The sequence below is a fragment of the Oratosquilla oratoria genome, chromosome 6, assembly GCF_046742065.1.
Source record: "Oratosquilla oratoria isolate Oo_2021 chromosome 6, ASM4674206v1, whole genome shotgun sequence".
Classification (NCBI taxonomy): domain Eukaryota; kingdom Metazoa; phylum Arthropoda; class Malacostraca; order Stomatopoda; family Squillidae; genus Oratosquilla; species Oratosquilla oratoria.
The window spans coordinates 44,019,061-44,031,290 of record NC_134782.1 but is presented as its reverse complement, the minus strand read 5'-3'; the positions used below and the strand labels follow the sequence as shown (position 1 = coordinate 44,031,290).

Here is a 12,230-nt window from a genome sequence, read left to right as displayed (position 1 = left end):
TCAAAAAAACAAAGCAAACCCAATCCAACCAAAGTAAAACACAAGTGGCAAACAAATGTGCATGCTAGAGCACTATAGTGGAGTACTATAGTGAAGTACTACCTGCTTGGGACTGCAGCCTAATAAAGCTTTAGTTTTTCTCTTGATCAAGCTGAGGTAACCAAGAGGAGGACTGGAGGAAGGAGATTCCTACATTGCCCACGCAGGAGGGAAGATAGCCAGGTAAGTATATACATAATCACAAGTGTAAAGTGGACTTACGGTGTAACTGTCAAAAGCAGGTCACCTCACAACTGCCAGCCAGCCATCATATTGTATTATAGCCTAATTGTTTGTAAAATTATTTTCTTTTGGTATCTACATTTCAAGTACTTTAAAACAAATAATTTTTAATAAAATCTAATTGTTACTATGATTTAAGTCTATTACATATCAGTAAATTTTCTATTAATACTTAATCAGTCTTGTGACTTGAAACATGTGCTTTATCTAAGCAAAACATTTCTAAGTATGCTAGAAAACAAATGGTGGCATTTTCACAGCCCAAACTGTTGATAACAAGCACAACAATATAAGACACCAGTTTTTGCATTCTGGCAGTTCTGGGGGTGCTGGTCTAGTGGGTGAGTGCTGCCCCAGCATTGTCGGACACTAGTGATTGACAAGACGGCCAAAGCTACAGGAAAAAACCCCAGCAATCATTCCACATCCAAAGCTAGACACAATGTAAATGTACCTCACGATAGTAGTAGGTTATCTGGAAGGCAGTGGTGAAGAAGATACAAGAAATATTAATTCAGAGGAAAATGTTAGAGCAGTATCATTACATTCCACTATACACCAAAAGCATTATGACAGAACCTGTATGAAATTCATGATCTAGCCAACTAAAAGTATAATACCAATGAACGAACCTAATCAATGAATAATATATATATATATATCTATATATATATATATTTATATATATATATATATATATATATATATATATATACATTTATATATATATATATATATATATATGTATGTGTACATATACAGTATACATACATATACAGGTCTCCTCAATTATATGATTAAGTTACATTCCTGAAAACCCAATTGTACAACAACTGATCATATACTGATTGACTGAATTGGGAAAAATAAGGTTACTGACTACTTTGGGAAAAGTCTGCTTAGCCTGCCTCATCATGAAAGTGAAATAGATAAAAATATGACATTCACAGAAAACAAGTGTATACACAAACCACTGCATACTGATGCATCATATTGCACAGGAGACCTGTACACCAAATGCCCTTCACCCTTTTAAGGGAGGTAACCAAGTCAACATACATATCCCCATCATAAACAAATCATTCAACTGTCCATTTCACCTTGGCACCTTTGGGACGAAGGATCACCTTGTCCTGTGCTACAATACTTGGGTCAAAAACAATGTAGCAAGGCATAGTTCTTTCCATAGCAGGGCCTGATAGCTGAAGCTAGTTTATCACCACTACTTCATCATATGGCAATCTCGCTATCATCCACTCAGAATAATTCAAGAATAAGATGAGAAGAATATCCTTTAAAGTTGCATCATCCCTTCATTCATTTACAAACTCCTTCCATTCACTCCAATCTTTTCCATTAACTTTTCTCTGTTCCACAGACATCACATGCAACCCTCGATCCTTAAAACTCCACTTCCTCATGCTACTGTCTATTCACAAGAATATTCAATCCTCCACCATTCAAGAAAATCTTACATATATTTTGTTGCCAAAACAAACTAAATTTTCATGCAATGGCCCTTGTTTGTTCCTGCTCTTCCGGTGCACTGCGTCTGATCCTACTCTCCATCCACTTCTGACTTGACAACTAACAATGTTAGATATTTCACAGATCACAACTAACTGAATATTCAAGAATCGTTCATGCAAAACTTTCCGATATTTCTGGATATCTATAAAAACTCCAAGTACACTTTGAAAGTAAAGGTGTTCCCTGACTATCACATTCCAAGATGCAATGATATTCACAGAAAACAAGTGTATATACGAACCACTGCATACATACATACATACATACATATACCAAGGCTTTTTCCCCCTTCCAAGGGAGGTAGCCAAAAAGGGAAAGGCATAAAAACACTCCCACCCATTTCATCCCTAAATACACTCCACACCCCTCCCACCCTTCCTCTCATCTGAGCACCTCCTGGATGACGGGTCATCCCTGCACCCTGCCCACCGCCCTGGGTCAGAAGCAGTGTCGCAAGACACAGTACATCCACAGCAAGGCCGCTTCATTTAATCGGCGACCCCCCCCTCTCCGTCCCCCTTTGCATATAAGGAGAGGACCACTGCATACCGTCTGTTATTCTATTTTTTTTTTTTTTTTTTTTTTTCCTAAACTGCTCCCTAATCAGAGGTTCCCAAAGGTATCAATTCCTGGTACCATGTTTTGGCGATGGAACTTGAAGATATGCACTGATCCTTGGTGAACAAATTGTATAGTGGGCTGTCTTATGTTCTACAAACAGTATGGTACACACCAAAAGATTAGTCACAAATTTACTTCACATAGAAATCCCATCTAACTATTCAAAAGTATTACAATTAACATTGCTTCTGGTATACTTTAGGTCTTCCTTTACTTTTGATAATTTGTTGGCCATATTTTGCTGATTTGATTAATCAAAATAAGTCCAAATCTCCCAAATGCACGGTTCAAGGTTACGAATCAATAAGACTGCCAGGCCAGTCTTAACTAAAGGGCAAACTAACAATCTTTTAACCAATGCTTGATACTTTCAGCAGTGTGACAGGGAGATCCTGCACTGAAATTTAGGGTGTTTGATGGGGGTGATATGGATGAAGAGTGGATGCATACCTTGGTTAGCTACTTCCATTTTGGTATATGTATGTATAATACCTCGCTTTGAAACAATTTGTGTATCTGAGTTATATTAGCTTCTTCACATCCTTTACACATTTTTCCCAAAACTTGTTCCTATGACCTTGTGACTTTTTCCAGACTATGAAATCTCTTCTGTTAGTTTTATTTATCCTGAACACTACTATCAAGTCACATCTTACTCTTCTTTCTTCTAATGTTGACTGATCCAATGCTTTCCATCTCTCTTCATATGTTTCAGCTGCAAGTCTTATTGATAGCACTCACAACAGAAATCATCACTACTTAAGATGCAAATATGAAGTTTTGTAAATATGCCTTTGTTTCTATGACAAACACTAAGTTGCATGATAATATTTGTGACCAATCTTTTGGTGCTGACTGTTTGCCATTTAAAGTAAATCTATCTAAGCAATGTCCGTAAGAAGTGTACCAGTATATTACTCTCACATCCTTCAATTAAAAATCTAATGATAATTTAAGTATATATGCTTTAACTGTACACAATACAATTAACGAGAAAAATGTGTACAAATTAAGTCTATTTTGTAAAAATCCTTCTCCCAGCATGCACTCTTACGCATTACTGATTAAAATTAGTAATCATCCTTTTCAAATAGTAAACATGTTTTCTGAAGGCATACCTGTTTAGATGCAAGTGCCAACTTCCTTTTCTTTTTTTCAAATCGCTGAAAAATCTGAATTATACTGTCTTATAATTAAACCTATACAACTAATTCTATCATTCTATCTTTCTCCAAAATTTTGTTGTTCAAACTTTGTAGCCTCATCTATCAATAATCTTTTTTTATCAAGGTACCTTTTATTTTTATTTATTATTATTATTATTATTAAAAATAATAATAATGATAATAATAATAATAACAGGTTTTTGGGTCTTTCCTTTGCTGTTAGAACCATCTGAAAATCTATCTTAGTTTTGTCAATTCCACTTCCACAGAGTAAAGTTGTTTACTCAAGTATGGTGGATGTGATAGGACACACATTGGCTTCCACTAAGGTCCAAAGTTACCCTTGTTACATGCCAAACATTGCTGACGGAACCAGTTATTCCTTACCATAACTCAAAACTTGTTTACCGATTCTCAATCTATAACTGATGACAAGTTAATTAAAATTAAAGCAGTTCTGAGGGTTATATAGAAAAAGTGTATAGTTTCCATTTTTACACATATGCTTGACTGTATCTGTTGGGGTATATGACATGTCTGTAAAAATCAGAACTAGATCACACCATCATTTTTCAAGTCATGATGTGATGACATGTGCAAAACTGTCAATCAATCAATCCCCTACCCATGGCCTCCATTGTAGACAACACATGGCCTTCCAAAATTGTCAAGCACTACACAATTAAAATAATAAAGCTCCAAAACCACTGTGATCTTGCCTCAAATACTAAAATACATCTTAAATATCTTAACCTACCCAGTCTCTTAAACTTATCCTACTTACTGCCTTCAAAAATACCTACAAATCTATAGAGAACCAAATGAACTAAATCAAGGTCAATATCTACAATTCTAATCTGCTTTCTTCCTATCTGGAATAAATTATTGTTTATACTACCCATCTGCAGCTTAAAAACTAAATTTAAGGGAAGTCATCATTTCTACCCAACTGTTTACGAGATGTTTGAAAATGGCAACTGCCCACAAATATGGCAGAAGAAACACCATATCAGGAGGAAGGCTTTTATAAGTAGTACACGAGGAAGCTTATAAGCAGCACACAACGAAGCTCTAACGAGCAACATGTACTATCAATAAAGGCCTTGTCCTTACATGGAGTCCATGAGTTACAGTTGTATAACTATATATGTCAGTTAGGGCCCACCTTCTTTGCTTGTGCTGGCTGCTCCTCACTGTCAATGTAATCGATGTCTGTGTTGTCATCGTCGTCGTCATCATCATCTTCCACTTCGCCCCCTTGTTTGAAAAAAACATGTGGTGTAATAAAAGTATAGACACACTTGAAGGATGACAATACGTACATACATATACCAAGGGCTTTTTATATCTTCCAAGGGAGACAGCCAAAGTCAAAGGCATAAATCCACTCCCACCCATTTCATCCCCACACACTCCACTCCCATTCATCACCCCTCCCTCCCTCTTTTCTTGGTTACTCCTGGATGATGGGTCATCCCTGCATCTTGCCCACTGCCCAGCACACCCACAGCAAGGCTGATTCATTTATTCGGTGGGTCCCTCTCTGTCCCCTCATGCAGAAAAAGAGAAGACGGGGAGAAATCCCTTTGGGCTGCATCAAAATATCATTCACACATACTCCCTAACTCCCACCACCACCCCCACCCACTCCACCTCATGCATCACAGCATCATCCATCCACAACCATCCTTCACTTACCCTTATCTTCTGCCTTCCTTCCTTCCCCAACAGACACATCCCTCCCTCCCAATGCCCCCCCCCAACCCCATCTATCCATCCCATCCTCCCACTGCGTTCACTCCATCCACCTCCGCCCTCCACACCTCTCCCACTAATCTTTCTTCACTCATTCTTTCCATGCATCCAAACCAAACCATCCCAACAACCCATCATCAACCCCAGTATATAAAATCATTTAAAGGATGTGACATCTGTACTCCAGAATCTTTCTACTGTACATACAAAAGCAAACAATAATCATTCAAGTTCTCAAAGAGTTACTGATCTGTCTGCATATTGCATATTACTAAAGCACAAGAAGTAATAATATCAACAAACTATGTGACTGGTCTACAGAAGCACACCCTTTCATCCCAACAAGATTTTTTTGCTTTTCTTGTATAAATTTTTTGCAGTCAGCCTGTTTTGAATTGGTGGTAAGAAATTTTATCTATGTTTCTATACATTCAGATGGGATACAGAAAAAAATTATGCCAAATGACTGCAATAAAACTAAAGTCCTTAGGCTGTAAATGAAAAGCAAATATGGAAAACTCTTCATCAAGTAGCATAGCTTTCAAGTCTAAGCAAATTACATATAACCTATTTCTGACAACTTGGTCAGGGAATCCGTCAATATAAAAAAATAATGTTACCAAGAGAAGATAGACTCCATAATGCAGAAGAATTTCCGGTGGAAGTATACAAACATAATGATAATGGAGTCTTGGGAGGGGGAGAAGGAAGGAAAGAAGGAAGGGGGAAATAAAGTTGGGGTAGTAGCCTGTCTTACTTTACTTTTACTATCTACTGCACCAACATTTACAGAAACCAAGAACATGAGAAGACAGACCACTGAGGATGGATTTGCATTTCTCAGTCAATGCAGAGGCCAACCTCCTAAGTGAGGAATCTGTAGGCAAGAATGATTGCAACCTGTAGTGTATGTCAAAATGCGACACTGAGAAAATCAACAAAGAAAATACAACTGAGGAAGTATTTTTGAGAGATCTAATGGGAACTTTTACAGATCAATATAATGGGAAAAAATTAATACATACATACCAATGTATGTATTAATTTTTTTAATATCTTAAAAATTAAAAAAAATAATCCATAAAACATAACTATATACTGGCTATTGGCACATTTTTCCATTCAGATCAAGGAACATCATAACTATGAAGATACAGATCTCTCAATGCACCCCGCTGCTTTCGTGATGCATTTCAGATTTCATTTAGTTTTATTCAACTTGAAGAAGAAAAAGTCTTTGAATGACTTGTGGCCTGAATTAGTGGCAGTAGTCACCCGAGGACTGTAGGTCTTCTGTTAGAGAGACCAAGCACAGCAAACTGAGGGATTGATTTTGCTTGGGAAGAACACCATAGGAAAGGAGTAAACAAGTACATCTATCTATATAACAAATACTTTTTCCTCCTTACAAGGGAGGTAGCCAAAGTCATCTACCACCCCCTTCCCCACTCTCATCTTAGCTCCTCATGGATGACGGGTGATGCTTGTATCTTGCCCACTGCACTGTATCAGAAGCAATGTAGCATGACAGTACATCCACAACAAGGCCACTTAACTTAATTGGTGACCCCAACGCTGTCCCCTCATGCAGAAAAAAAGAAGACGGGGAGAAATCCCTTCAGGCTGCATCAAAATATCATTCACACATAAGCACCCCCAACCCCCTCTCCACCCCCTTGTATAACAAGTACATACCACAGACAAAAAATGTAATAGAAAAGCAACTAATACAGAAATATATATATAAAAATGCACAATAATTAAGTTTGATGATTTGATTTAACGTCGCAAATTCCCCTTACCAGGAGGCTAGGATGATGCCCTTTACAGAGAACTTTGTAGCATGGAATTTAACAAACCATACCCTTAGTCTAACTCGTTCGTGAAAGACTTTGAGCTACCATCACCTCGAGCTCAGCTGCAAATAGTGACACCCTAACCTGTTTGGCCAGCAAACATAAAAATACACTGATACAAAGTAAATAATGATTCATATTTTTTCATCCAATGAGCTGTTACCTACAAAACTCCTCAGCCTTTTCACACCCTTCACTACTGCTATGGAAACTAGATGAATACAATAAAAGGGTGTTGTGAAAACTGTTGAATACCTACCCTTGGGTTTCTTGGCCTTGACAATAATCTTGCCCTTCAGTTCTTCTGGAGATGGGAGCACTTTGATGTCATCACTAACTGGTTGCGTCAAAAGATCATCTGAAACAATCCAAACAAACGGTCAGCAACAATGACATTTCAAAACTAACTACATACATACACACTTATGCCAAAAGGCCTTGCAAGGTAGGTAGCCAGCCAAGGCATGCACCTACCCCTCACCCACCCCACACCCATCTGTTTCCCCTTTTATTTTAACTACTCCAGAAGCAATGGCACAAAATACAGATTCATTAACTGGAATTACTAGGATTCTAGGAATAGGGTAGGAATCAAAACTACCTAAATTTCACTCTTCCATACCAAGTAGGACTTATCCTTTAATTCTGTCTGTGACCATGCTACTTTTTTTATCGGATTTGTGGTGCCGATGTGAACTGATATTAATTCTATCTATTGCCATTTTGCAATTTTATTCTCACTACAGAAAAACCCTTCAGGATTAACCCAAACTTACCGCCAAGAATTTCCTTAAATTGTTTGACCATGATGACTTGCTGTTCAAGGCTGAGATGATTTTCAATGGACAGGATGAGAGGATATGGGCTTGCAATGAAGGCATATGGTTTTATTGCATCACGTAACACATCAGCCAAGGCGATTTTGGTCGTCAGAGTGTGTCCGTGGTAGATGATAGGCTCATCTTCACCATCCCATACATCAACTGTGGAAGAAGGATAAATACTATAGATTAGTGCATAACTGATAGGTTCTCCACCTTACTAAATGGGGAAAAAATATGTCAACTCTTATCTGAACTTGTAATAGTCCTCCAAAATATGAACTTCACATGGTAATCTTAGTGAGCACTGCTTTTACTTTTATTATGGCTTGGTAAAAAAGGTTCACAACTAGTAACCAAAAATATGGGGGGGGGGATTTGACTACAACTGCATTCCTATATTCGCCTTACCGCTGATATAACATTACTTCATGAATTATGTTCATTATTCCTTAAAAATATAACTAAAATTATTACTATCCTTCATGTTTGAGAGGTAGTTATAATTTCACAATTTGTTTACACTAATTTTGTTGCATTTTATTGCATTATATCTAATTCATGAAAAAAAAAAAGTTGTCATGTTTTGTAAGATAAATTGCTAACATATAGTAGGAATTCCTGTGCACACTACATAATAATATCTTACGTTCAACTACTTTACAGCCTCTCCTTAGGGCACTAATGTAGCCTTCCAAACTGCTTGTGCCAGCCAACTGGTGTCCTATTAGGTATCTGTTGCAGAAAAGGTACGGACATATAAATATTAAATGCTTATGCTCTACCAATATAAGCAAAACAATACACAAATCATCAATTAAAAGCAATATGAAAATATATATATACATTGGAGTATGAGGCAATAAGTTTTAGACCAGAAACTTGGGAAATGATACTGAGGGAAAGGTGAAAGAAAGGTTAGAAAAAGAAACAATGTGAAGGATCTTGAAGTGGCACATACAAATACATCAATGCCTATGTGAACTAGACAGGTAAAATTCTTCCATCAACAGCGGCAAGAGATGTAAAGAATACTTTTACAAGCTTCAAAATGTGTGGTGGAACAAGGAATCCCACTATATTTTGGATTTTCTTTCCACAAAGCATCTGGGCTGAAGTTGTATTTACTTATGTATGTAGAAGGATCTGAGAAGGGATTATAGACGTTAGTGACGGAGATTGGGAAGGTGTGCGAAAGAAAGAAGTTGAAGATAAATGTGGGTAAAAGTAAGGTTATGAGATGTACAAAGGGGAGAGGATGGCAGCAAACTGGAAGCGAGTATTAAGGGAGAGAGGCTGGAGGAAGTGGAAAGCTTTAGATACTGTGGAGGGAAAAGGAGTGGTGGAGGTGGAGGTGGAGGTAGAATGTAGATTGAGAAGCAAGTAAATGACTTGGGGGATTAAAGAATGTAATGAGAATTAGATATTTAGGAATGGATGCTAAGAGGTGATCGCATGAAGGGGTAATTGTCCCAACAGCAATATATAGGACAAAAACATGGAGCAGAAGAGAGGAAGAGAGAGAGTTTAAATATGTTTGAGATGAAATGTCAGAGAAGTATGGTATGGGTTACTAGGTTGGATAGAGTGAGAAACGAGGAGGTGAGGATGAGAGCAGGGTGGGAAAGGAGTTAGGAGATGGGGTTGATGAAAGAGTATTGGGATGGTTTGGACACATGGAAAGAATGAGTGAAGAAAGATTAGTAAAAGAAGTGTGGAAAACAGAGGTAGCCTACATGGAGTGAACATGAGGGATCGACCAAGGATGAGATGGATGGATGAGGTGAAAGGACTGTTGGGAAAAAGGGGAATGTCTGTTGAGGACGGAAGGAAGGTAGAAGGTAGAAGACAGAAGATAGGGGTGAGTGGAGAATGGTTGTGTATAGATGATGCTGTGATGCATGGAAGAGTGTGGGTGGGGGATGGGGGTTAGGGAGTATGTGAGAATGATATTTTGACGCAGCCTGAAGGGATTTATTCCCATCTTCTCTCTTTCTGCATGAGGGGACAGAGAGGAGGCAGGTTGCTCACTGATTAAGTGAAGTGGCCTTGCTTTGGATGTGCTGTGTCTTGCTGCATTGCTTCTGACCCAGGGCAGTGGGCAAGATGCAGGGATTACCCATCATCTAGGAGCCAAGAAAAGATGGAGGGATGGGTGGTGAATGGGAGTGGAGTATGTGGGGATGTAATGGGTGAGAGCGGATTTATGCCTTTTCACTTATGCTACCTCCCTTGTATGGGGGGGGAGCTGTTGGTGTATGTATGTATATAGATATGAACAACAGGACTAGGAAGAAGGGAATGTACAGAGAAAAAGAAGAAAATATGTGGTGACAATGTGCAAAAGCATTGCTCACACTGAGGGTAAGGTACCGGAGTTGGATGGAGATTTGTGGCACTGACAAAAGTGTGGCAACAGTGACCTCCAATAACTTACGTGTTGTGAGAAGACGAGATGAAATAATGTGACAAAGGCTGGTTCATGTTCTGATGAACAGCAGTCTGATGTGCTGAGTTGTAGATGTTGAATAGGTTTGATAACATCAAACGGTAGAACCCTGAGGAAGAGCAACAATTATATTAGATCTAGCTGAGAACCATTCTTCAGTCAGGTTCAAGTGCCAAGAACCATCTTGGTACACATATACATATTGAAAGGCCTTTTCCCTTCTAAGGGGATGGCAGAGTCAATACAACCCACCCCACACCCAATCAATTGCCCCCCCAGGTATGTTTTAAAAGAGAGATGGAGCAGATTGAGCTGATGAAAGATTATTGGGATGGTTTGGACACATGGAAAGAATGAGTAATGACAGATTGGTAAAAGAGGTGTGGAAGGTGGAGGTGGAAGGAATGACCTTGAAGGAATGACTGAGGATGAGATGGATGAATGGGGTGAAGGGAGCACTAAGCAAGAGGCGAATGTCTTTTTAACAAGGAGGGGGAAAGGCAGGAGACAGGGATAAATGGAGAATGACTGTGTAAGGATGATACTGTTATGCAAGTGAGGGATGGGGGGTAGGTAATGCTTGTGTGAATGGTATTTTGACACAGCCCGAAGGGATTTCTCCCTGTCTTCTTTTTTTCTGCATGAAGGGAGTGGGAGTGGTGCTGATTAAGTGAAGTGGCCTTGCTGTGGATGTACTGTATCTTGTTGCATTGCATTTAACCTAGGGTAGTTAGCAGATGCAGAGATGACCCATCATCCATGAGGAGCTAGGATGGGGTGTGTGGAGGGGGTGGTGGAAGGAAATAAAAGGAGTAGGAATAGGTACATGCCTTGGACTTGGCTACCTCTTGTGTAAGGGAGAAAAAGTTCTCGGCATATAGAAAGATGTCTTACAAGAATCTCATGGCTCCAGATAACCAACAACGGCCACCAGATTAGCTCACAAGTTGCTCATAACAGAAATACTGGGTTGTTGTCTGGCAGTGGGGCAGTGTTGGATAAGGTGTTCTGTGTCTGAAGACAGACTGAACCCATCTCTATATCAAGGGCTTCTTTCCCCTTACAATGGAAGTAGCCAGTCATGGTATGCACTCCCTCCCTCCCATCTACCACACAGTAGCTCCTCGTAGATGAAGGGCCATCCCTGTCTCCTGTCCATTGCCAGAGGCAATACAGCGAGGCACAGCAGGTCCACTTCACTTACACTACGACACCTCCCTGACTGAACCTGACCTTGACTTATGAAAACTCAAGTAACACTTGAAGAACTGACCATCAAAGGAAAGATGTTCCTGACTCTTCAGGCTGGACACTTCATACTCCTTGATCAAATCTGCTGCCTCTTGGGCAGTCATCTGTCCCATTCCCTGACACTGCTGCATGAAGGTACATAGCTGCTCTGCACTCATCGTCCCTGCTTTCTCGTTGCTGTGTCTGTAATTTAGAGGATATTCATTGTGTTAACCTCGTGCCATGGCATAAGTTTTTCTAGGCTGAATGGGACTGCCAGCCACTGATTAGGAAAATTGTAATTAACAATTCTCAAAGGGTTAGACAAAGTAGTTTTTTATTCATTATTGTATAAATGTCTCTGCTGTATAACTGTCTACCCTTTACCAAAACAAAACCTTTAGTAACTATGCCTATGAATACTTTAAAAAATAGAGGATTCTTATCAAATTATGTGTACATACATACATACACCATCCAGGAGGTGCTCAGATGAGAGGAAGGGTGGGAGGGGTGTGGA

The 12,230-nt window shown here is 39.1% G+C and overlaps 1 protein-coding gene across 19 annotated transcripts in view; it reads right to left on the bottom strand.

The window, feature by feature from the left end:
- Positions 1–12,230, bottom strand: part of LOC143026462 (1-phosphatidylinositol 4,5-bisphosphate phosphodiesterase delta-4-like) — a 47,561-nt gene that overhangs the window by 21,636 nt on the left and 13,695 nt on the right. For 7 of the 19 annotated variants that reach the window (XM_076186881.1, XM_076186880.1, XM_076186891.1 and 4 more), the window contains 9 exons: positions 11,754–11,914; positions 10,469–10,589; positions 8,681–8,766; positions 7,987–8,193; positions 7,470–7,568; positions 6,172–6,231; positions 4,765–4,856; positions 3,552–3,596; positions 103–189 (listed from right to left, as the gene is read on the bottom strand). In XM_076186881.1, the coding sequence (XP_076042996.1) occupies positions 103–189; positions 3,552–3,596; positions 4,765–4,856; positions 6,172–6,231; positions 7,470–7,568; positions 7,987–8,193; positions 8,681–8,766; positions 10,469–10,589; positions 11,754–11,914 (958 nt within the window). Of the gene's footprint in view, positions 1–102; positions 190–736; positions 758–3,551; positions 3,597–4,764; positions 4,857–6,171; positions 6,232–7,469; positions 7,569–7,986; positions 8,194–8,680; positions 8,767–10,468; positions 10,590–11,753; positions 11,915–12,230 lie in introns of all 19 variants that reach the window. The other 12 variants (XM_076186895.1, XM_076186898.1, XM_076186899.1 and 9 more) reach the window with 8 other exon arrangements.